We start from the raw sequence: 25,602 nt of genomic DNA, 5'->3' as shown, positions 1-25,602 counted from the left end.
GAATCCAGAGTTGACACTTTGGGCTTTTTGGCACTATATGCACTGAAATCTTTAAAATTGCATATCTTCGGTTCTACTGATTGTCCTTTGGTGTCTGAATTTTCTTGTGCTGTTTCCTCTTTATTATTGTTTGAAGTACTGTATACATACTTTACACAATGCCTCTTAGTTAAGCCTGGCTAATATGTGCCAAGCTAACAGAGGATTGAGCACAGGTTAGTTTGGGTTGCTTGTGCCTTTACCCTGATAAGGATTGTGGTTCCACCTTGAGTAGGGTTTCACCCACCCCTTCAACCAGTAGCCCATTTACTTACAAGATCCGAAATAGTGGGTATGGACACAGCTGTCCTTCTCCTCAGTGGTGCATCCATGGATTTTCACCTCACCATGTTTTTGTGATTATAGCATCACAAAAACTCTGTCAATAATCTAAACCAACTAGCAAGGTACACCTGAGGAAATCAAAGTGAAAGCTAACATTAATTGGTAGGCTGTGAAGACTTACCCCATTGACAGAGTGTAGGTTGCAAAGAAACAGTACACAGAGAAAAAGCTTCAAGCCAGTAGTCTTTACTGGCATTTGTCATCTGTGCATTTAGCATTTCTGTTGTAGAGTCCACACAAGTTGCACTAAGAATAGAATACTATTAACAAAAGTTTCAACATAGGAGTCTGTGTAATGAATCCATGTTACTACTGTAATTTTAAAATACATTCAATTAGTCTTATACAGAAGAAGCAATATGATTAACTACATCTTTCACACAAGTTGGAAAGGCCAAACCAGAAAGGTCCACTGCAACGCAGACACATCTTACCAATTAACACCCACGTGACATTAGTCATACTTACTAATTACACGGAAAATATGTCAAGACTACATGTAAAATATATGCATTCATACACAAATTTATCATAAATGTGTTACTTTACTTATGTAGGATTTCAGATAAAATGCCATACACAGAATACGTCTGCCATGTGTAAGCCCCAAGGCATTTTGCATGCATATACTCTCAATTTTAATTGCAATTGAAAAAATGTGGCTGTCGTTTAATAGGTCCAGACATTGATCTCAATTTCAGCCATACCCATAGCACAAGTGCAGCTTTAAACAGGACAGTTCTGCTATTATATATTTTACAAAAGTGCACCACCGAAGTACATACTATACAGATTTTGAAGTATGATGAGAGAGAAATGTCATGATTTTCCCTCATTTGCTTTATCCTGCACATGCAGGGTCTGCTTGCATGTTGAACACAGCCGGCTTGCAGGATAATATGGGGCAGACTAAAAAAACATTCATGAGTGTGGGAAACGGTACTACAGGGTTACTATCAGCCGCAGCCGGTAGTGGGAGTACCGGCCGGGCGGTGACGTGGGAAGGGGGAGGAGCAGGGTGGTGTGTGGTAATGTATGGATTACGGACTTTAAAAGGTAAGTAACCATAAAAATAAATAAAACGAATTTCGTTGCACACACTGCATCACCAAATGCGATGCAGTGTGTGCAAAAAAATTAGTTTTATTTATTTTTATTGTTACTTACCTTTTAAAGTCCGTAATCCATACATTACTACCCCCCACCCTGCCCCTCCCCCTCCCCACGTCACCGCCCGGCCGGTACTCCCACTACCGGCCACGGCTGGTTACAATTTTACAGTTATATGCCTTTCTGAATTAGTCCTGAAAACTCAACCCTTCACTCATCAGTACAAGTGCAAAGAGGGCACAGCCTTTTCTAATTGTACTAATTGTTTACGAGTATTCACTAAATAGTCTCATTTTAAATGTTTGGAGACAATTCAAAAAGTCATATAAGAATGAGTAAACCTGTACTACCAAGTACTACTTTATTGTACTCCAAAATGTTTTTGGGATAAGTGATTTATGCTTATAAGAACATTATACACATGTTGTATTAATATCTTGTTGGTGGTAGCCACAATGTGTGACATTTTTGCAGTATAATGTGATATGGATATTGAACTTTCAAAATTAAATCAGTCTATTTAAGAGCATATATTTCTCAAAGCTAAAACATGTAGCTAAATTACAAATATGCAAGGTCTATATAAAGACTCTAAATCGATTTTAAAAGACATGGGGATTGATACCAGCGTGTTATTATTCCTGAGGCGAAAAGCCGGGAAACATTGCCCTTAACAGACTGCCTTTGCGTGTTAATATTGTGTTGTTACTTTTTAATTGTGATTTTATTTTCTAACTTTTAAAATTGCTGATTTGCACTTACTCCAATATTCACACTGCTAACACTGTTTCCGCTTCCCACCTCGGACCGCACAGCAGATTGAACGCTGTCGCGGCTCAAACCGGGGGTCAGCCGCCATCTTAGGGAGGTGCAGGGATCGCGGTCTAGGCTTTCAGACCCTCCCGCCCTCCCGGGTACTTAAACGCTCTTACTGCACTGCCTGGTGATTGATACCAGCGTGTTATTATTCCTGAGGCGAAAAGCCGGGAAACATTGCCCTTAACAGACTGCCTTTGCGTGTTAATATTGTGTTGTTACTTTTTAATTGTGATTTTATTTTCTAACTTTTAAAATTGCTGATTTGCACTTACTCCAATATTCACACTGCTAACACTGTTTCCGCTTCCCACCTCGGACCGCACAGCAGATTGAATGCTGTCGCGGCTCAAACCGGGGGTCAGCCGCCATCTTAGGGAGGTGCAGGGATCGCGGTCTAGGCTTTCAGACCCTCCCGCCCTCCCGGGTACTTAAACGCTCTTACTGCACTGCCTGGTGATTGATACCAGCGTGTTATTATTCCTGAGGCGAAAAGCCGGGAAACATTGCCCTTAACAGACTGCCTTTGCGTGTTAATATTGTGTTGTTACTTTTTAATTGTGATTTTATTTTCTAACTTTTAAAATTGCTGATTTGCACTTACTCCAATATTCACACTGCTAACACTGTTTCCGCTTCCCACCTCGGACCGCACAGCAGATTGAACGCTGTCGCGGCTCAAACCGGGGGTCAGCCGCCATCTTAGGGAGGTGCAGGGATCGCGGTCTAGGCTTTCAGACCCTCCCACCCTCCTCCTGTATAAATGTGTATCATTTCCCGTCCGCGCCCAACCGGGTCCCGGGGCCAGACCCCTTGGTTCTTCTCCATCCAGAACTCCGCGCTCATACTCCAGGAAACAATTATTTGATCTAAGACCTTTCAATACACATATAACGCATTCTTTTGACCTACTTGGAAATTTTCCTTTGCACTGCCCTGATTGCCCTTTCTTATTAAATACTCCTGATTTATGTAAAAGTCAACAACTACGAGCTACTATGCCTTCTCCTCCTGGTCTTATCTTCATCAGCCATAACTGTCGCTCTCTGCCCAGACATAAACGCAATATTTTTGACTTACTTACTGATGAGGCGCCTGACGCGCTTTTTATTACTGAATCTTGGCTCCACGATTATTCTGGCCCTGACATCGCCGAAGCACTGCCTATTGACTATGCCATTGTCCGAAACGACCGTCCTGGAAGGACTGGAGGCGGTGTGGCAATAATTTTTAATAAAAAATATCAATGTCATTCTGATCCTATTATTCTAAGCAAATGTGATGCTCTTCACTTTAAGCTCACTCTAAACCCCAACTATACTATTACTGGACTTTTAATGTACTGTCCCCCTGGCACTTCTAATTCTTGGTACACCCAATTCTTGGATTTTTTAGCTTCAGTGCTCGTATCTTCCAGTAATTTCTTTGTCATTGGTGATTTAAATTTACATTTGGACAACCCCAATGATAAGGCTGCTGGTAACTGTATCACCGATCTTGCTGCTATGAATTTAATTTTACACAACAAGGGCCCCACCCACAGGGGTGGGCATCTTTTAGATCCTATTTTTTCAAATTCTTCGCAAATAACATGTTCTCCTGCTTTACCTGTCTCTTGGTCAGATCATTATCCAGTTAAATTTACTGTAGCTACCAATAAAACTCTGACCACACCTAATTCCTCTCGCAATTTTAAAAGGAGAATCTGGAAGAACTTGGACACTACAGCTCTCAACTCAAAGCTTCTTGATCTTTTGCCTAAATATCGACCTAATTTAGACAACATGAACTCAGCTGCTAATTCAGTGAACTCCTGGCTCCTTGATGCTATAAATATCTGTCTTCCTCTTACAAACAAAAGAAATGTTGTTCATAATTTTCCCGCTCCATGGTACAATGAAACCCTTCGTCTACACAAAGTTCAATGTAAGAGACTAGAACGGGCCTGGAGGAAAGATTACTCTACTGTTGCCGGGCTTACGTATAAAGCCGAATTGAAACTATACCACAAGGCCTGTGCTCATACCAGAGCCACTTATGTTACTAATTTGATTACAGAATCCATAAATAAATCTAATGTTTTATTTAAAGTTGTAAAAGACCTTGCTGGCTCTCAGACAGTTGCTATACCCCCTCCTCTTTCGAGTAAGAAATGTGACGAACTTGCCCAGTACTTTACAGCTAAAATCGACACAATCTATAGAGATATTAAATCTCTTGAGAAATCTACTGCCTGCCCTTGGTCACCCCCCATTGCCACTTGCCCTCCCCTGGCTTCTCTGCAGACTTGGCCTGACCTTGTTCCTGCCACTCTTTTAGAAATTCTAAACAATATTAAATCTGGCTCACCCATGGATCCTGTACCCATTTCGGTTCTACGTCAGCTTGAATCTTCCCAACTTGAAGTGATCTGCTCTTTACTTAACGCCTCTCTTGCTTCAGCCACTGTCCCCCATTGCTGGAAGCATGCAATGGTCACCCCACTTCTCAAGAAACCCACTGCAGATCCTAATGTTGCTGCCAATTTCCGGCCTATCTCATTGCTGCCAGCCTTTTCAAAAATGTTGGAAAGACATGTTCATTTGCATCTCTCTCGCTTTGTCACTTTCAATAATCTTCTTCACTCATCTCAATCGGGCTTTCGCCGTGGTTTCTCTACAGAAACCACCCTACTTGGTGTAACTGAGAACATTCGCCAATTATTAGATCAAGGCGAAACGGCTGCACTGATTTTGCTTGATCTCAGTGCAGCCTTCGATACTGTCTCCCACAGTACCCTTCTCAATAGCCTTGCCTCTTTTGGCATTTGTGACAAAGCTTTACTCTGGTTTTCATCCTTTCTTTCTGACAGGACTTTTCAAATCTTTTCTAATACTTCCACTTCTAATATCTATCATTCCCCTCATGGTGTTCCCCAGGGTTCTATTCTTAGCCCCCTCCTCTTCAATCTTTATGTTGTTCCGTTAGCCCATGTTGCACAGTCTTCTGGCCTTAACCTCTTCACGTATGCTGACGATTCTCAGATTGTGTTTTCTTTAACTCAAGCAGACCCTTCTTCTCCTTCCTCCCTGCAAACTGGTCTTAGTGACATCTCTCGCTGGATGAGCGGAAATTTTCTAAAGCTTAACAGCGATAAGACGGAGGTGCTCGTCTTTGGCAACAAGCCTGACCTTTGGAGTCCGAGACACTGGCCATCAACGATGGGCGTTCTACCCACTCCATCGGAACGTGCTAGAAACCTAGGGGTCCTCATTGACAGGGATCTGTCGTTGAAAGACCAGGTCAATAAAGTCTCAGCCACCTGTTTTACTATTCTTAGATGGCTGAGAAAGATCTTTTGGTTTCTGCCATCTGACACACAAAGATCTGTTGTGACGGCCCTGGTGACCTCAAGACTGGATTACAGTAATGTGCTCTATCTTGGGGCCACCAAGGCGATCCTGCATCGTCTCCAATTAGTTCAGAATGCTGCCGCCCGGCTCCTGTGTGGATGCCGGAAATATGATCCAATCGCGGAACGCATTAAGCAACTTCATTGGCTTAATATTGACAACCGAGTAAAATTTAAGGCACTATGCTTTATGCATAAGATTAAAATTGAGGTTGCTCCCATCTATCTTCAAGCACTCGTCAAGCCCTATGTACCTACACGCTCACTTCGTTCTTCCTCCCAACATCTGTTCTGCGTACCTAGGTTCAGGCTTTCCAGAGTGGGAGGCCGTTCCTTTGCTGTATTGGGACCTAAACTGTGGAACTCTCTTCCTGTGGACTTACGAATGGAGCAGTGCCATCTCCGTTTTCGAAAGGCCTTAAAGACCTGGCTGTTTGCCCAATAACCCCTTTTCTTCAGGATTAACCATGTTGTTGTTGTCAATTAGCGCCGGGAAACCCTTACGGGTAGCTGTCGCGCTCTATAAGATTAATAATAAAATAAAATAAATAAATATGGGGCACATGCAACAAGCTTTTTACCGGTCGCAAACTGGCTGATTCGCAGTATCGAAAATATCATTATAACATTTACTTTCACTGCAGATACCTCTCCGCTAATGCGTAATCATGGTTTATAATGCATCAATTTACTTCAGTGACATCATATGAAACATTAACAGTTCATGTTTTCAATTAACAATCTGTGGACAGAATCATTCTTCTCTCACAAGATGTTCCCAATGCATTTCGGGATAAAAAAATCCCTTCTTAATACATACAGGAAGGAACTCAATTGTCTAGTGACACACTGATTGTGAAGAGTCATCTTAAACCATACATAAAAGGAGCCCCAACACCAAGCATTTTGGAAGAAAAAGGTGTGCGTTGTACACCTGGATACTGAAGGCGATCAACCTGTGCCAGTCATAAGAACTAGGGTTATAAACAGAAAAGTGTGAAAGTGTGAGAAAATAAGCCACTATTACTACACGATAGACAGGTATCCGAAGTGAAAATAAATGTTATAATGATACTTTTGATGTATGGATGTATTTGTAAAGAGCACATATACGCTTATAGCTGTGGTTTAAATTGTATAATTTTGTTGGAATGTCCAATTTAGGCTGTGTGGCAATGGTCAAGTGCACCTTTACACTTGGGATTTAGTCAGTAGTTTACATGAGGTAGGCAACCTCATTTCCGACCTGCATGCCATATATGTAGTAGTATTGACAAATATTGGATTAGGATCAAATTTGATCAAAAAGAGAGGAGTGCGCAATCCTTGTTAGCAATAACATCTTCTAGATAACGGGGGAGTTAGGTGCCTTAGCTATTCAGGCCCATTATCTGAGAGTCGTTTCTGATAATAGTATCCTACGGTCTGATCCTGTGTGTGTCCCTACGGTGGCTTATAGATTCCCTACATATTCAGCTGTAGTTCTTCCAGTGTTTCACCAGAACCCTACATCGTCAGCAGAGGTGGTTTTACACACACTGGTCGTTACACACTGGTCGAAGAGCTGTTTCCATGTATTTAAAAAGTACAGGTTCTGTGCATCGCTAGATAATCTGTTTGTCAGGGGTAACACAAACGACTATGATTTTGAGTAGGCAGATCTAGTCTACCATATCTCTGGCTTCGTTTATCTCTGCAAAGTAGCTGGACATAAGCTCAGGATGTCTCAGACATTTGTGTTGCACCAACTTGCACTGCTCCTTTGGCCTTTGTGAACCATTGTGATCGATTGTTATCTTCCGTCTCACAATGGGGTACATCTGAGATGCTGTTTAAGAAAAACCACTCGGTGTTGCATTATGCTTTGTTGTATAATTATTTATTTTTCTTCTGCCAAGTCTGCAGTAAAGTCTTTGGTATGTCCTTATGCGAAAGGATGCACAAGTGGAGGAGGGATATTGTTTAAATTACATACAGGTAATCCCACTACTCTGAATTCTTTTTCCTCATTCCAGTCCTTTCCACCCACCCTCTTGTGAAATGCTGCTTCAGTTGAGATTTTGCCATTGTACGGGAAAAATAGTCGAAAGGGTGCCCTTTTTGCTGGCTACATTTGCAAATAAATAACCTATTATGTGCCATAGAATTGGCTGCATAGGAGGCAAAGCCTCCCTATGCCTTAGATCGTTGTCAAGGAGGAAGGGATGGGAGTAATGTTCTAATATTTCCTGTTAAGAGAAAATGAGAAGGTGGGAGCGTAACGTTTAGAAGTTGATGTCTTTAAAGTTCAATAGGGGGTCATAAAGACATACTAATGGGTATGTTATTGGCATGTTCATTTATTTGGAAGCAGAGGAATATATATATGTTCATCAATGTGTCCCCACTTCGTCCCCACGTTGTTAACTGACTTAAACGCCTACTGTTTTACTTACACTTGAAAAGTTCTTAAGTATGCAAAACGTCATTTATTTGGCCTTCATGTCCCTTTGCTGGTTGTGTGTAGTTTTTTAATATAGTGTTCCTTAAGTGTATTTGTAAATGTGCTCTGCTTGTATAAAGGAATATTTAAAATGCGAGCTTTCTTCAAGATATTAAGGAGAGATCATAATGTGCCTTATTCTTCTTTCCATCATTCTTTTCCATAAATATAAAAGACATACAAGCATAAAATAGTTGGTAAAAACGATCTAAGAAAATATGCATTTTGGAAATCCATATTAAAATATCATTAAATACGCATAAGTTAGTAAATGTAGATATTGTCGAGCTTCCACAGATCGGGTGGATAATGATTGTGTGACAGATGTCATGAAAGCCTATGTAAATAGAAAGCTTTAGTCCAAGGCTGACACCTACTTAAGAAATAGCAGGCGAGGCTCTACTTTTCCTAATGTACAACAACTTACTAGGCAACTAACAATGCTCAAACTATTCGCTAAGGACACCGATACTCATAGGCATGTGGTAAAGTCTGACCCATCTCCTACCCAGAAAGGTAAACAACCTTTAGAACGCGGTCAAAACACCGCAGTGCCATTACAACGCATCTTTTGCAACGCAAGTCGTTACCACGACTTGCGCTGGAGGGCGCTCTAGACTAAGGAATAGTAGATTTACTATTCCAACACCTTCCCTACAGTACGTAAGCTGGAGTTGGAATAGTAAATCTTACTATTCCTAAGTCCAGCACCCTACAGCGCAAGTCATGGTAACGACTTGCGTTGTAAAAGATGCGTTGTGATGTACCGCGATCATTTTGATTGCGTTGTAACATCATACATCCCCCAGAATACACAAATGCAGATCATATCCATTGTACACTCTAACGGATAATGCCCTTGTGTGAGTTAATCACTCTGTCTTCTGCATTCCATATTGATGAAGAGCGATGGAGGTCCTGCACACATACAATTCGACTTTGGTTTGCATTTTTTAAAGCATGTTGAGAATGGTGCAAAAATCCTTTTCTTGTACTGCTCCAGCGGTAAACTCTATTTCTAGTTGTTGAATACCGTCAAGTTATTTCATGTTAGTAGCAACCACGTCTGGCCACTTAAGCCCATTCACAAAATCAATTTGCAATTTCCCAGGTATTGGCCATCATTGGGCTCTTTAATCAAGAAAAACTGCTTCCATAACAATCTGACCTTTTTAAGATATAGGTAGGTGATTTGTTCAAGCAAGTCAAGAAGAACACACATTACCGGTGAAATTGTTTATCATCGCCATTTCATGTTTCAAAGTAGATTGCTATAAATCATGTACAGTGAAAAAAAGGTGAAGACTGTTGATGCTCTTTCCAAACATATGCTGTGAAGACAAATAAAGAGAAGTTGCAGTTCATTGGTTCTGTTCTGAATCCTGTCTTTAGCCCTGATGTTTCCTGGGCCTCTAAATTAGGAGTGTCTCTGCCTTTCCCATCTTTTCTGTGCAGAGATCTCCTTCCTGACTGTGGAGATCTCTGCACATGCATGCCTAAGTTTTAGTATAATTGTAGCAGGGACCGGGAGCATCATGAAAATAGGGAATACTTACCACAAAATGAAAGGGGCCTAGGGAAAAATAATGAGTGGCTTAGAGAGGGATAATGAGGGGTTTAGGGAGGCTCGGAGGCACCCTCCCACAAATAAGTAATCCCATTGCTATTTACAAAGTGCACTTCTAAAGTTATTATAGGCAAAAGCACCCACAACAGTCCTAAATGCACTTCAACTCAGATGTGTAGAAAGGCCAACACCACACATGGCTAAACACTGGTAATGCAACACCATCCTATAGAAAGTAATAGAGTTAGGGACTTAAAAAATAATCCCACAGAAAATAATGTTACAATAAATTCATGTATTTTGACTTGATAAAAATATATAATTAATCTTAAAAAATATTAGTAAATAACATTATTATTTCTTTTTAAAATAGAAATGTTTAATAAACTTTTTTATTTTAAAAGGAATTCCAACTATTTAAAAAAAACATTAATTTGAACTAATAATTCACATAATGCTTAGTAACTTTTGATCCATAATATATTAATATAAGCATTTTATATTAGGTATTTTTGTAATAAATCTTAAAAATAATTGTAATTTAATAGATTTAAATTCATTAAATATTTGTTCCCTTGCTATTTTCTTCTCCATTTAAAATACATATATGACTTAAATGTATATGAATATTTAACTTGAAAATATTTGTACTCATTATTTTAAATTTTGCAATTAATTTCACAATTTCCCTAGACTTCACTACAGGGAAATCTCCATCCTACAATGGCACAGATCTCTGCTAGCTTTGCACGCGTGAATTAGAATACACATCCTGAATTCACTTTCTAATATGTTCACACTCAGTAATAGTGAATAGCCAAAAGTGGTAAAGTTACTACAAAGTGTAGAAGTAAATTTACAGGAGCAGAATTATTCATACATACATTTACCTTTGTGAATAGACCTCTGATTTTCTCCCAGGCTCTATTTTTACCCTCAAATATAGTCTTCTCACTTAGGGCCATATGTATGAAAGTTTGGTATTCTCAAATAGCGATTTTTTGGGAATCGCTATTTGAGAATCGCAAAACGCTATGTATGTAGAATTTGCAAATAATTTTGAAAATCCCATATATTCCTAAATTGCAAATTGCAAATTGCGATTTGCAATTAAGGAATAACTCCCCATTCATTCCTATGGGCCTAGAGGCCCATAGGAATGAATGGGAAGGCATTCTCCATTTGCGATTCTAAATTAGAGAATCACAAATTGAGAATGCAATTTCAAGCGTGCCAGGGTGTCAGAAGGACACCCTGTTACATCCCTGAAATGTGCATGTGTGCACAGGTGGCACACATACATGCCCTGAGGGCATGTATGTGCGTCACATGGCACTTTGAAAAATGCAAAAAAGTGCATTTTTCAGAGAAATCGCAAATGGTAATTTGCGACTCCTTCAGCCCAAATTGCACTTTTTCTGTGCCTCTTACATTGCATTTAAGGAATCGCAACATTTGCAATTCCTTAAATGCAATTGCAAAATAAGGAATCGCAAATTTTGTGATTCCTTATTTTGCGAGGCATTTTTATTGTAATAAATCCCACTTAGCTAAATTGTGATTGCAAACGCTGAAATTCTGAGAATTTCAGCATTTGCGATCGCAGTTTTGAATGATACATATGGCCCTTTGTCTACTAATTATTTGTGACAATTTAATACATTGTTGAGTTTTGAAGTTAATCATACTGCTATCACCGGATTTATGTAAGAATTTTCCTGGACCTTTTGCTACGCTCCTCTGATGATTTAATTCTATTTGATGTATAGTGTCTGTCCATGTGTAGTGCTATTGTGAGTGGACTTCAAAAACTTTGTTTGGCACATGGACTTAAAAAAATTCAACTTGTTATGGCTGCAATTCGCAAACATCTTCCTGAAAGTAAACGTTACATACACTTGGAGGAGTCCTGAATTTCAGTAGTAACACAATAGTGGTAAATGTGCAAATGTTTTACAAATCTTTGTTCAGGTAAATCGATGAATTTAATAATACATATAAAGCCATTTCGCAAGCTGTTTCTTACATATGTCTCTGTGTATTACCATCATAATTTGAAATATAGACACATATGACAAACTTTTATCCTGCATGCAAAAAGAGTAATCATTAAAAAAGGAAACCACCAAAACAGAAATATTAATTTAGGTTGAGCTCAAATATTACAGGTCAATTCATAAAGACATTAATTGTATGGGAAATAGTCCTACAAAAATAGCCTTTGAAAATGAGTGCTTAAATATAGACCGCAATGCCATTTAACCCGCTCACTAATATCTGATTGCTTATCCCTGGCAAGATGGAACAAAATTCCTTGGCTACTGTATGTCTCCAACTTTCTAAAGGACCTGAACTGCACATCTTACTTCTCTGAGCCTTCTTCAACATCTGATAGTAGCAGAAGCGCCTTGAAAAATCTCTGTCTAAACCATCTCAGAGATTTGCGTCTCTCTCAAGAAGTATCTAAGCCAACAAATGTGCAGATCCTAATGGTTCAGACCTCCCCTGGCATCCAGCCTTATTTAACCTTTTTCTTATCTAACCATGAAAAATTTGTTCTAACCAGGTTTCGTTTTAATTCTTTTTTCCGCCTTGTTACCTTCCCCACCGAGTTAAACTGGCCTCATGTCCTGACCTAATGTCCGTGTGATGGATTATCATCCCAGTCGACAATACACGTAACTCTGTTTTGTCGCTATTACGAGCAACCCCGCAAGCGCTGGATCATCCCACTTCTTCAAGAAATGGGGTTGAGAACCTGCCGCCCAGCTTACCTGGCCCTCCAGTTATTAGATTCACAACACGTCGCTAAATGTGTAGCTCGCTTTTTAAAATCATGTTTGAAAATTCGCTATAAAGTTGAGCTATTGTCTTCATGATTCCAAGTTTATCTGTATCAATTCACAATGTTGGTTTTATCAAATGTCATTCAGTTTTTACCTGTATCATAACACTGTGTTTTAACTATATACTGAAATTTTATGTTGTACTTTTTATGATTTTCTGAATGCCAATCGAATAAAAGTTTTGATACGATAAGAGTGCTTAAATATCATCTGGTCGGCCAAATGATCAGTTCAGGTATTTACCAATTCATTTAATTCCTCCCAAATTTTGCTGTGTTTTTGTCAGGCATCCATCACTTTGCAGCTCTCTTTTTTACCCATGCTGTCTAGCTAACTGCATGTTTGCAACTATATTACAAATAGAGAACATGACCATGGTCTTCATCACGCCACATCTTAAACTTGGTGTGGCAGGTGCAGACAGGGACAGTATGCACAATTACTCTGAACGTGGTATTCCCATTTCAGGCCTAAGCCTTCTTCTGGACTACGTTCAGCTCATTATTAAAAGACAGCTGTTTAAAGCCAACTTTTTCCATTTTACTGTTCATGCATCAGTCCACTTGCATGTAAATTGGGCGAGACTGCACCCACTTGCAAAGGGATCTCTGGGATTCTATGGCCACCACATTTCAAGGGGTGGACTGAGAGGAGTTGACTCACTGTGCACCAACGAAATGTTGTGCAAAGTCAGTGCACCTCCTAACAGGTTCTTTGACTCTGAGTCTGCTTCTGTGAAAGGGCAAAATAGGGAAAAATACTTCACTTACAGGCATAGGGCCATGCCCAGCTCAAATGTTGGCATGTCCCTTCATGTTCGTGAGCGAAATGTTTGTGGTCCAGGTTCATACTACAAAGGGATGCACACCTTTTTGTGGCACCGTAAATGCTACCAAAGTGCTCCAGGGGGGGTAAAAATCAGGCACAAACACCTGTTACACTCTTGGAGCACTTACTATAATACAACCCCTATTATACTACAAATCCACTATGTGTTCTGTCAAGCCTAGACTTATACATCCTTCTCAGCACTACAGCAGTGGCAGCAGTGGGCCAAAATCATGTGTTCCATTATTGAGGGTTGTTCTTTGAAACACATGGGAACAATTTGTGACCCTATTTTGTTTTTTCTTCAATTGGCTCTTTTTCGGGGGGTTCTGGTCATATACTAATCTGCAGTGAAACATGTGGGCACCATGTCTGGGTCAACAGTTTTAGTGTGCAAATGAAGATAAGATGTGTACTTTGGAGTGAACCAGGACAAAGCTACAGTTACACAAATATGTGTCCTAGATGTTGTGGTAACAGGGAGGTGGGGACGTTAGATTTGTTTTCCATAGCATAGTATTATTTCTCAATGTTGCAATGTCGCATTGTGAAGGCTTGAGTTGAGGATGTTAAGCTCTGAATACATATCATTGTGTCATACACTTTAGCCTTTCTTTCCTATAGCTCTAAAAATGAGCAATTGGCATCTTATCATGAGTAACCATCAATGGGAATGGAAAAGAAATGAGCATCATCTGGCCCTAGCCACGGAAGAGCTAACTATGAGGAACTCTGTTGATCCCCTATTTATACTTTATATGAGTTCAAAGTAGCAAACCTCAACAAATGCCCTGGCAAGGGGTCAGAACATGCCTCCACCTCTGTTTTTTCTCCTCACCATTTCCCTTTTGAAAAATAATAGATAACGTCCTTAAACTCAAATTGTAACATATAAATTCATTCCTAAAATCTCTCCCAGCACTAGACCTGACATGAAATATCCCCATTCTGTTACCATAGAATACTGTTGGAGAACCCTGACAAAATGAATCTCTACTTTCCATGTCCCTTCACAATCCTTAAGTGATATCACAACCAATTGTAACTACAGTCTACTGGTTTAAAGTGTTCCCTCACAAGTTTTTATTGGTTACAACCCTACTTTGTCAACTGCAGGTCTCGTACATTTGACAAATAGTGGGTGTTCTCAGAGATTTGTAATCTCTAGTATAGGAAATGCATTTTGTTACTGTTGGCTTTAACCAGTCTCTCAACACTCCAATATAGCACCACTCACTTAAAGATGTAAAACATGTAAATACACACTGAGAATTAAAAACACAGTAACTAACATGAGGAGAAAGAGCTTGGTTTGGACAGAAGATAGAACAAACATTTACAATGTTGACTTTCTGATACCCCCCCTGATTTCATGGGGAAAACATCCAAATTCCATATAGAAAAAAATCATACAGGAAATACCCTAACATAAGTGGTGGTATGTTGAAAGATAGTGTTTAAACTACTCAAGGAAAACTTACTCATCACTTCAAGCCTTTAGTCCAGTTGAAAAAGTGCAACATGAGTCCCCAATATCACAAACATACCCTACTAGAAGGTAATCCAGATTTGTCTAACCTAAAAAATGATGCAGTCAACATCCAAAAGCCCCAAGGTATTGCTCTGAGTTAGCGGTAAAATTTGATTCCAGAATTTAAGGAAGATCAATTATGCCCAATCCTGAATTTTTCAGCAAAACTCAGATACTAGCTATGCTAAAGGGACATCAGTGCCCATGGTAATCTTATAGATGTTCCCCAGTGGCCCTGTGATATTCCATGTACCAACATTATAGTCTTAGATCCCCTGCTAATCCCAGTTCAAAGTCAAATATTCACTACATATTTATTCCTAATTCTGCCATCCTTCTCAGTGCACTAACTTAGTTCAATAATAACTCTTTCATGGTAGAATGTTACATATAGAAGCTTCGTATAGCAAATGATAATACTAGATCAAGTAGATCATCAAATGCTGACTAAGCGAAATGGCATCTTTGACATTCTTTTTCTAACTGAAACACGGCTCAGACAAATCATGAAAATATTATGGATTCACTTGGAGTAAGAGCACAAAACAGAAGGCAATGTGGCTATGATGCAGAGAAAACTTTTTGCAAAGAAATAGACATCACACAAAACAAACAAGTCAGGGACATCAAATAACACACAAATCAACCAACATGATATCTTCTTGCCTATCCCCCATAGGCCTAACTGATATATAGGATATTGTTCAATCCTAGCTATACTCTATATGCATTATTATCAATAATCCTTGAATGGCTAAAAGGCAGTGCAAGAACAAGATAATAAAACAGAAAGAAGGCAATCAGAAAAAAATAATATTGCTGCATCAAAAATAGACTGACAGTACTTAACTGAAACTCATAATCATTAAGTGGAGTGACCTGGTGCATGAGGCTCTCTGGATTTATCTACTGTCATTCTCTCACTTGCCTAAAGTTCAATGAGCAACCTCAATGAGCAACCAGGGACCCTCATTTCTAACAGATACCTTGATCTTTACAGACATGGCTCTCATCTCCCTGCTGTCATTGTCTTTAAGCTTTACTAAGACCATGACCCCTAGTCACGGAACTCCCCCTTTCTCTGTCCAGGGCTACACAACCTGTATTAAATTTGAGCCCCTTACAGGACTGCTCAATTTTAGATCTTTTTAAAGCTCAACTACATGTGTCTTTCTCCCTTCTTTGAATGTTCTGAATCCACTACTGGATTTGTAGAGATCTCCATCTTCCCTCCTTAGAGTACTCTTATTCGCCCCTCCACTACTTGACACATGTATACTACACTTTCCTATCACCTACCTTGTAAATAGCTCAGAATGTACGTTTTATTGATGTCTGCTCTCCATTGATCTGTTTAGTGAGTTTTAAGGGATAGCCTGGACACTGCAGGCCTTCCTGTCTTCTAGATGCCCGATAGGGTGATCAGAGGACTCAACTTTTTCACACGATTCAAGTCAATTTGAAGCTAACAATGGTGGCTACACACACACTCTCAGTTTCACAGAGAATGAGGGTGCAAAGAAATTATTATTAGAGGCTCACTTTCCATAAGTTGGAAAATGCATGTTTTTTGGTACTTTTATATATTATCTAATAGTGTACTAATATTTCCTATGTTCATACAGAGTGCAGAGAATAAATCACTTTTTGTTGGCAATCATTTTTATCTAGAAGAATAAGGAACACAAATTCATTTTATAATTTCTCTTATTATTTAGCCTTACTGTTAGTGTATCAATTTCATACAAGCTCACAAGAAGTGGGAAACAATTAAGACTTTTCCTGGAATATATTTACGTGTGAATTGTAAACATAAGAAAAGACAATATATTTAAAGTTTTCTAACTTCCAAATGTATGATTGAAAGGATTATTTCACAAAAAAGGGCTACCTATATAGCTCCCTAGTGTAAAGAGCAGAAGAAAAACAAAGCAAGGGTAACCTTGAAGGTTTTCAATAAAAAAGACATGCATTTTTCATAACCTTGATTTTGTTAAATATATTTCAAAGTATGAATTGCTGCAAACTTCAGCATATATTTTAATTTTATAAGGACGTAAATTACAAAAAAGGGACGGGCCCCCTCTTAAGACAATTATATACAGGTACCTCACAGGTTCCATATTACAAAAATATACTTTACATATAACAATGAGCCTCGGGGAGCACAATCACAATAATGGTTAAAAAAAAATAAACATATAACTTTACTGAAATTCACAAACATATAGCAAATAAAGACTGATAAACATTAATATAAAGGCCTCCAATATAGTAAACAAAAACAATCTCCAAGGGTTGATGTTTCAGTGTTCCAAACAGCTTTGACCTGGACCATCATTAGGATGAAAAGGGCTTACTCAGTATATTTTAAATAGCATTGCGGTATAGAGGAAAGAAAATAAGAATTGTTACAAACGGCCAAACATCACAAATATAATTCAAATAATAATGGATAAATGCCATGTTTAAAACAATAGACTCTTATTCAAATTTTTTGGAAACATTCAGTTGGTTTGACTTAAAAAAGAAATAAATTGAGCATAAAAAATACTCCTCTGCATAATTACTTAGCATCAATCATGACTTAGGGCCTGAATACAAGATTGATGGTCTCGCAGAGGACAGCGACACCAGCGGGCCACCACACCAGAGCCCTGCTGCGAAACTGCCAAATTTGTAATCCGAGCGCCTGCAGGACTACGAGTATAATCCAGGTGGGTGGTTCCATGGCGGTGGTCCCATGGCAGTGCCTTTCTAAAGCTCATAGGAGATGCTTAGAAAGGAGCCGCTGTAGGAATGCTGCAGCCCATTCCTGCATGGACAGAAATGCAAAATGTTGTGAATTTCTTTACATACCAGAACAGGGGGTGAAAATATACAAAGGGCACACCATGTGTCACCCAGCATGCACCCCCATGCACAGAGGTGGCGGACCTGTACGGGCCCACTTAATTGCCTCCCAGGCATCCTCTTCATGGCGGGCTCACCACTGTGGAAAGGGTCAAAGTGAGGCAACTCATAATATGCTCCATGATGCCCCAGGAGCACTACCAGCATATTGCTGCCTCAGACTGCTGCTCCTCTTCCATGGTATCAAGGATCTCAGCGGTATCCATGGTTCACTGGTGATCCAACTGCCCTAGTTGTAATACGGCAGGTGGATCACCAGTCTGGCGGTCGACGGACCGCCAACACAGGTTTGGAACTCATGAACTTGTAATCAGGCCTTTAATCTTAAAGAAATGCCACATCATATTCTATTATTATGACATTCAAAAGTGAATCTGTGAATCCATTGTACCTGTAGCGCTGTAATTATGTCTATCACAGTGAAAAATTCACATAGATTATTTTTTAGAAAAGGACCCATTAGTAATTGACTTAAGCTAAAATACCCATTATATAAAAGTAATGCACAATGATTATCAATAATACAGGAGGAGGGTACACCAATGAGAAACATAAACAGAACTATCATAAAGCCTCACACTCAGTAATTTCCACGCCCCATATTAGGGTCAACGGATCCCAAATATGTTACTATTTGGTCAATTACTGAGACGTGCCGTCATGCATGTCCCATCATAGCGTGTGCCTCAAGGATCATGGAATCATGTAGTTTAAATCTGAATCTGAATGTTAAAACATTGCCTGTATTAATATTTTCAAAAATGATTTCCAAAAAATACAGTTTCACTAATGAAATGAAACACCATCACACACTTTAAAATGACAAGATATTCCCATTCAAATAGCAACACTAATAAAAATTTTGCCAATTTACAACATTAATGTAATATGATCCATACACACCATTCTTGATCCACATGGCATTTATGAAACCTAGAGTGATGTACTTACTTCATACAACACACAGCAAATGCAAATACATGCTTCCTAAACTCATCATAAAAACACAGCCATATAGGTTCTGGGCATTGAACTAACAGCAATGTGTACAGAATTGCTATTACAGAGACCTATACTTCCTGTAAATGTAAAAAGAGAAGACTGCTGTGACTATTAATATGATGCTAATATATTTATTTAACAATAATAAATAGGTTGATAAAAGGCAAGATTTAGAGTTTGACAGATGGGTTACTCTGTCACAAATGCAACGGATATCCAGTCAACTTTATTGCAAGTGTATTATATGTTATGGTGCTAGTAATAAGGCAGACATGATTCCCCTCAGATTTGTGATGGAGTAACCCATTCTCCAAATTCTATATCATGCCCAAAGTGACAAAATCATCAACGTTCCCCAGATGAGTTTAATACCCAATCTCAACAGATTTGAAGATCACTTCAGACCCAAAATAAAACAGAAGATTCTCTACAGGACCTCAATAGGTCGGCTGGTCACCATATTGAGCATTAGCTGAGAAACAACAGCTAAGAATTTATTTGCAATTATTGATCCTAGAAACCAGTCAAGATGAAATTGAAATATAGACAATGGATCACAAAATGGAAAAACAGTTACACACAATTACGTGGAACATATTGTTTATTGGAAAAATGTTAGCAGAAGATCAATACCTAAGAACTAATTCATAATTTTCAGTACTAAATCACAAGCTCAAAATAGTTGGCAAAGTGCCTATGCTAACAATGAGAATACACCATAACTTCATTAATAAGATAACCCACAATATTCACAATGTGCTACATTTATCAAGCATTTTTGTGATCGCAAATGGGCCAATTCTCAGAATCGTCCCATTTGCGAATGCGAAAAATGCTTTTCACATGTATCAAACCCTATTTTGATATTCGGTGACCTGTTACCGAATCACAAAATGGGTTTTTGATTCAGTATTTGGAAGGGGAATGTTTAGGGCGTCCCTTCCAAATACCAAATCATAACGGTATACATGAATGCTTTGTGACCGTGAAGGTGGTTGCAAAACATTCGCATTTTATCACCAATTTCAAGTTGGTGGTAACCCATTTGCAAACGGGAAGGGGTCCCTAGGGGACCCCTTCCCCTTTGTGAATGTTTGCATAAACTTTCTTTAAGAGCAGGGTGGTACCACGGACCACTCCCTTCTCTTAAAAAATTAAAAGCGAACGATTCATTTTTATTTTCTCAACGCAAACCGTTTTCCTTTAAGGAACAGTGACTGCATTTAAAAAAAACAATTGCACTATTTCAAAGCAATCACGGACATGGTGGTCTGCTGACCACAGCAATCCACCATCCCCGTGATTTAGCGAATCTTGGGGGTCGCAAACTGCGACCTACCTCAATAATATTAATGAGGTAGGTCGATTTGCAACCCCCTATGAATCGCTATATTGAAACTCTTGGAGTTTCATACATTTGTTATAGCGATTACCTTATTGCAATTCACTGGAAATCGCAATTAGGTTATGGGTATTACAAATGTAGATACATGTGGCCCTTAATGTGGAATAAAAGTCAGTAAAAGTACCAACTGTATAGCCTACTCCATACTTATGGTGCTGTTAAAAATGACCACTCAGTGGTGGAAGTTAGACTATTCAGATTCCTACTAAAATGTAGACATTCATTTACGTTTTCAGGTACATACATATAACTTTTATTGTTATCAATATTTTCAGTGTCATTGATTTATCAAATTCAAACTTTTTAATAATGAATACCTTTGTGACTGAAACTCTCCAAGTGTGTATTTGCTGTGTGTGAGAAGTGATGATGTTGCTGGTTGTCTAAAGTGCAGTTTTAAATCCCATTGTCAAACGAAGCATAGGTAAATAAAAAACTTTATTATGGTAATTATTCTTCAAATTTAACACAAATAAAGACAAAAGCTATTTTCAGTTCCTCTAATCCCAAATGCTACAACTTAAAAAGGTAATGGCTAGAGATAGTCTATTGTCTAATATATGTCATATTTTCTGTACTGGAATAAAAATGTTATTGCCTTAAAAAAGCAAATACCCTCTACATTAACATTTAATATGTGTTCTCAACGAACTATTCTTCATCTTTGAAAAAATATGGGCCAACTTCAGATTACTTTCTACTTGATGAGATATTGACTGCTAACTGAGTTTTCCAATCTCCACCCTATCTCTCTCCTCTCCTTCCTGGTCAAGCTTCTGGAGAAGCATAAAAATATCCATCTCTCCAACCATGTCGAATGGACGGGCAGCCTTGATTCATCTCAATCAGGCTTTTGCCTAAAATACAGCACAGAATCAGCCCTACTAGAGGTAACCGATAACATCAGGATGACCCTAGATAGAAGCCATTCCACGATTCTGGTGCTATTGGATCTGTCTACCACGTTCGACATGGTTTCCCATGGGATCTTGCTCAGGAGACTGGAGGAGGTTGGACTCAGAGATTCGGCCCTCCAGTGGTTGACGATTTTTCTATCTTCTTGCTCCCAGGTGGTCAACCTTGGACCTTATTGTTCAGCTGCAACAGAGTTGTCCAAGGGAGTCCCACAGGGCTCTTGTTTGAGCCCCACTTTGTTTAATATCTATGTGGCTCCCTTGGCCAATCTGTTGAGGAACAGTGGGTTTATCCCTGTTTCTTATGTGGATGATACCCAACTGCTCTTTCCATTTGCTAAGTTTACCACTTCAGTACAGGCCGCCTTCTCCCTGGGAATGAGAAACATCTCTCAGTGGATGAGGACTAAGTTCCTTCTGTGCAATGTGGGGAAAACTGAAATAATGCTTTTTGGGGAAGCACGACTACTGTGGACCCCTGATTGGTGGCCTTCAGATCTAGGTTCCCCTCCTGCACCAAAAACCTGTGTGAAAAACGTAGGTGTTCGCCTTGAACAGTCCCTCACCATGAAAGAGCATGCCACCCACACAGCTGGTTCATGCTTTTACGTGGTGGGTCTATTGCGCCCTATCCTCCCTTTGCTCCCTGACTCCTCTAGGAAGATGCTAACCCAGGCACTCATATCAAGTCGCCTGGATTATTGCAATAGCCTTCTGCTGTCCGCCAATGAGGCCGCTCTGGACAGACTACAGGTCGTCCAGAATACGGCAGCCCGTCTGATTCCGAACGCACCACCAAGGACGGCCTCACAGCCCCTGCTTGTTCAGCTCCATTGGCTCCCGATACGGAACCGTGTACAGTTCAAGGTGTACTGTATCATTCACATGGCCTTGTTCAAACTCGGCACTAGTTATCTGGCAGATAAATTTACTCCCTACGTCCCTCAGCGTTCTCTCCGCTCACAAGTGAAACATCTGCTCTCAGTGCCTAGAATCAAACGAGCCAGGCAAGGTGGGAAGGCCCTATCCTATCTGGGCCCATGCCACTGGAACATGCTTCCTACACAAATAAAACAATGCACGGAACACCTCCATTTCAGGAAACAGCTTAAGACTTTTCTGTTCACCTCTGAACCTTAGTTGTTAGGCCTTCTTATCTGGCCGTCGACATCGCAGAGATACCCCTTCGGGGGTCAATTCTGGTGCTTTATAAATAAATAAATGTTATCTAGTGACACACTTCATCAAGTTCTTCCTGACCGTCTGAGGTTCAGGGCATTGCGCGACCCTTTTACTCACAATGAAGCACGTTTTAAGGAAATAGGGTGTGGTATCTATATACAGTCATCTTTAAATTTGCCTAAATTGTGCCCAAATTAGTATTTATTCATAAGTACTTCTGGCAAAGTTAAAAACTGGAGTTATCACTAGTTTCTACCATGTACCCCAATACATCAGATTTCGTCAGGATCAATATGTTCCTATTGATACCAGGATGGCTGGCAATTATCCATACTGCTCCACTCCACACACATACACAGTACACTGCCTTAATAAACTTTCGTAGAAGAGGGTCCACTTATTTAGTGGATATCTAATGACTCACAGGGATCTCTGGAGGGTAGTGTGCCCAGTGGTCATCATGGGTCCCCACTCGGCCCAAGACCTATTGACGTCCTCTGGAGCCTGTCAGAGGTCTTTCCCTTAAATTTAGTGGGCCCACCCTGGATGACTCATGGTTGACTCTCTCTTGTTTGTGATTCTCTATATGAGGACCGTGAGTCACGACCTCCATTCCCTCTCCTTCCCTCTTGATTGTTACATAATCCTATTTGAAACCAAACCATTTAAACGTGTTTTATTCAAGGTTACATCAATATGACAGTCACACTTGGAGTGAAAAATTGTGAGCATGTCTAAAAAACTAAAAACACAATTTTGAAACGAATACTATGTAAAACGAATAAATAAGTATTGACTACAGTCTCACATTTGCAAATTCAAGTGAATAAAAATACCAGTGCTACTACTGAGTTACATATTGCTAAATGGCTGCATAAATGTCACAGTTTCAAGTGTGATGCTGGCTACTCAAGCAATATCACTGAGCATTCTGGAACTTGTTGTTTTGTTAATCCCTTAGAGGTTTATGATTCAAACTATCAGATAGTGGCTGAAGTCAGTAATGGTAGCACATGTCACAATCTTATATGGGTCTCTTGGCAGTAACAAAAGGAGCTCATATTCCATTTTTGAAGAGTACTCAAGTTGTTCTGTTTCAAACATGAGTAGCTTAGGAAGTCCAACTGGGTGTTTCTGATATTCTTTAGAAAATGTTATCTTTGCTCAAAACCTTCTCTTTGAAATTGGAAAAAATATAAGTGTCTGAATGATCAAGTTTATAGTATGTGATTCGTTCTTTTCAGATGCCTGCAAAAATTGCCACAGCTACTGGCAATACTTGTGAAATGACTTTAACACAAATAGACAAACTCTAGAGTAAACCTGCATTCCATTAAGTTGAATTTCACATAGTTCATCCTTTAAGACTTACAATTGTACAACCTTCTTCTACAAATGTATTTCAAGTGTTGTTTTTTTCTTTGTGTTTTTTGTAGATGAACCTCTTGGGCCAAGGGGATTAGCAGAAGCTACAGAGATGTGCACGCAAGAATGCCTGGTTTTGGGTCACTCCGACAACTGCTGGATGCCACCGGGCTTGGGCCCATTTCCACAGCCAAAGTCTCCACTTTCCACATTTGCCCCTCAAAAGGAGTGGATCAGGAAAGACCAACTGGTAAATGGACATACCTTGACCAGGACCTGGAAAGAAGACAACAACAGGAACCAGTTCAGTGACCGAAAGCAGTATGTTAACAGTGAAGGCCAGTACAATACTGGCAGTCATGTGACTGACATTCCGTTGTCTAATTTGAAGTCTTTTAAACAAGCTGCAGGAGTGGCGGATAGCCCAAAGGAACACCAACTATAAAACATGGCCGCTTTGGACCAGTGATTTTAGCCTACCTAGACTTGCTAATACTGTGCGTCAAAGCTTTATGTACTGACTAGTCACCTAGAACTATGCTTCGCCTCCTGTAGCAACAAATATGCATACCTTTTTTCTAAGCAACGAGGTTGTTATGATGACCTGAAATACAAGCGACATGTGTTTCCACAGTAATGATGTGAATTGACTAAGTAGAAGTGGACAAACATGACAGAGAGCTCTTCAAACTGAGCATATATTCGCCCTGAACTACTGCTTGGAGCAAAGGCTGAGTCACTGCAAAGGACAATAAATTCTAATGCCACTGGATTGCTATAGATGAAAAGCATATCAAGTTAAAAGTGTGTGATCTTGTGTTGTTGTTTAATCTCTACTGGGACAGTCATACTTGACATCATCATTTAAAAGAAAAGGAATAAATCTATACACGCTATACCTAACGTGCTATTAACAATGTCAGTGAACACTTGTAAGTGATCGGTGTTCCGGTTTTTGTAAATATAATCAAATTATTACTAACAACTTTTGTGTACTTATAACGATCACCTAAAAATACAATGTAGCAGAATACTGTGCTTCATGGTTGGTTTTTAAGCTTTGTTCATTTGCCTGTTTGATTTCTTTCCCTTCTTTCGTGGTGGTGTATCTGTGCCCGTAGTATGTCTCACACAATGTTAAAAAAGAAACTCAAAACACTTGTGTTAAAAGATAGGAGGTCAAACTTCTGTTTGGTTGCAAATACCGCTAAACATCTGCTAATGTATACTGTTTTCATAATTTACAAAAGTCAAACACCTACAACCAGTTATATTTGGGTAGTTCCGAAGATGCATAGCAAATAGCAAATGTGAAAGTTAGAATGAAATGCAAAAAAGGATTCGTTTCCGGTAATGAAACGTTTTGAGGTGGGGGGGGTGGGGGCAAATGTCTCAAAGCAATGGATCATAAAGCAATGGGATTGTTGTTTTGCCATATCAAATATTTAACAGTTATTCAAATTGGGAAGCGTAAGAAATTGAATGCAAAAAAAATGTATATTTACATGCTAAAAACAGTTTTCATTGCCGGATAGCAGCATTTGTGCTAATGATAATTTGTGCTAGTGAGGTAGTAACACAAGTGTTTTTAGAAGATAGCCAACAAATATTTAACGTGTTGTGCCTTCATAATGTAACATATCATTCCCCTGGTAGACTGGATAGGGGAAAGGGTATTATCTCACATATCTACTATTGAACTAAATGTTACCTTTATCAGCCACTGCCTGGCGACTACCAGCGTCATATCACTTCCGTCAAACTTACCGAGTGAACTCACACGTGAATAAGCTCTGAGTTGCACGTACAAGCAAATCCAAATTAAAACATTTCTTACATGTTTTTGTTACGGCATGACAGGCAATT

At 39.4% G+C, this 25,602-nt stretch overlaps 1 protein-coding gene across 1 annotated transcript in view; it reads left to right on the top strand.

Moving 5' to 3' along the window:
• The window catches only part of LOC144773770 (protocadherin-9-like), a 1,011,061-nt gene extending 985,965 nt beyond the window's left edge, over nt 1–25,096 (top strand). The window contains exon 4 of the mRNA XM_078658891.1: nt 23,808–25,096. Within this exon, the coding sequence (XP_078515017.1) occupies nt 23,808–24,181 (374 nt within the window). The 3' untranslated portion in view covers nt 24,182–25,096. The remainder of the gene's footprint in view (nt 1–23,807) is intronic.
• Nucleotides 25,097–25,602: the final 506 nt, after the last annotated feature.

The sequence above is a fragment of the Lissotriton helveticus genome, chromosome 8 (genome assembly GCF_964261635.1).
Source record: "Lissotriton helveticus chromosome 8, aLisHel1.1, whole genome shotgun sequence".
Taxonomy (NCBI): domain Eukaryota; kingdom Metazoa; phylum Chordata; class Amphibia; order Caudata; family Salamandridae; genus Lissotriton; species Lissotriton helveticus.
The sequence above is the reverse complement of the archived record's forward strand: the minus strand, read 5'-3'. Positions and strand labels throughout refer to the sequence as shown.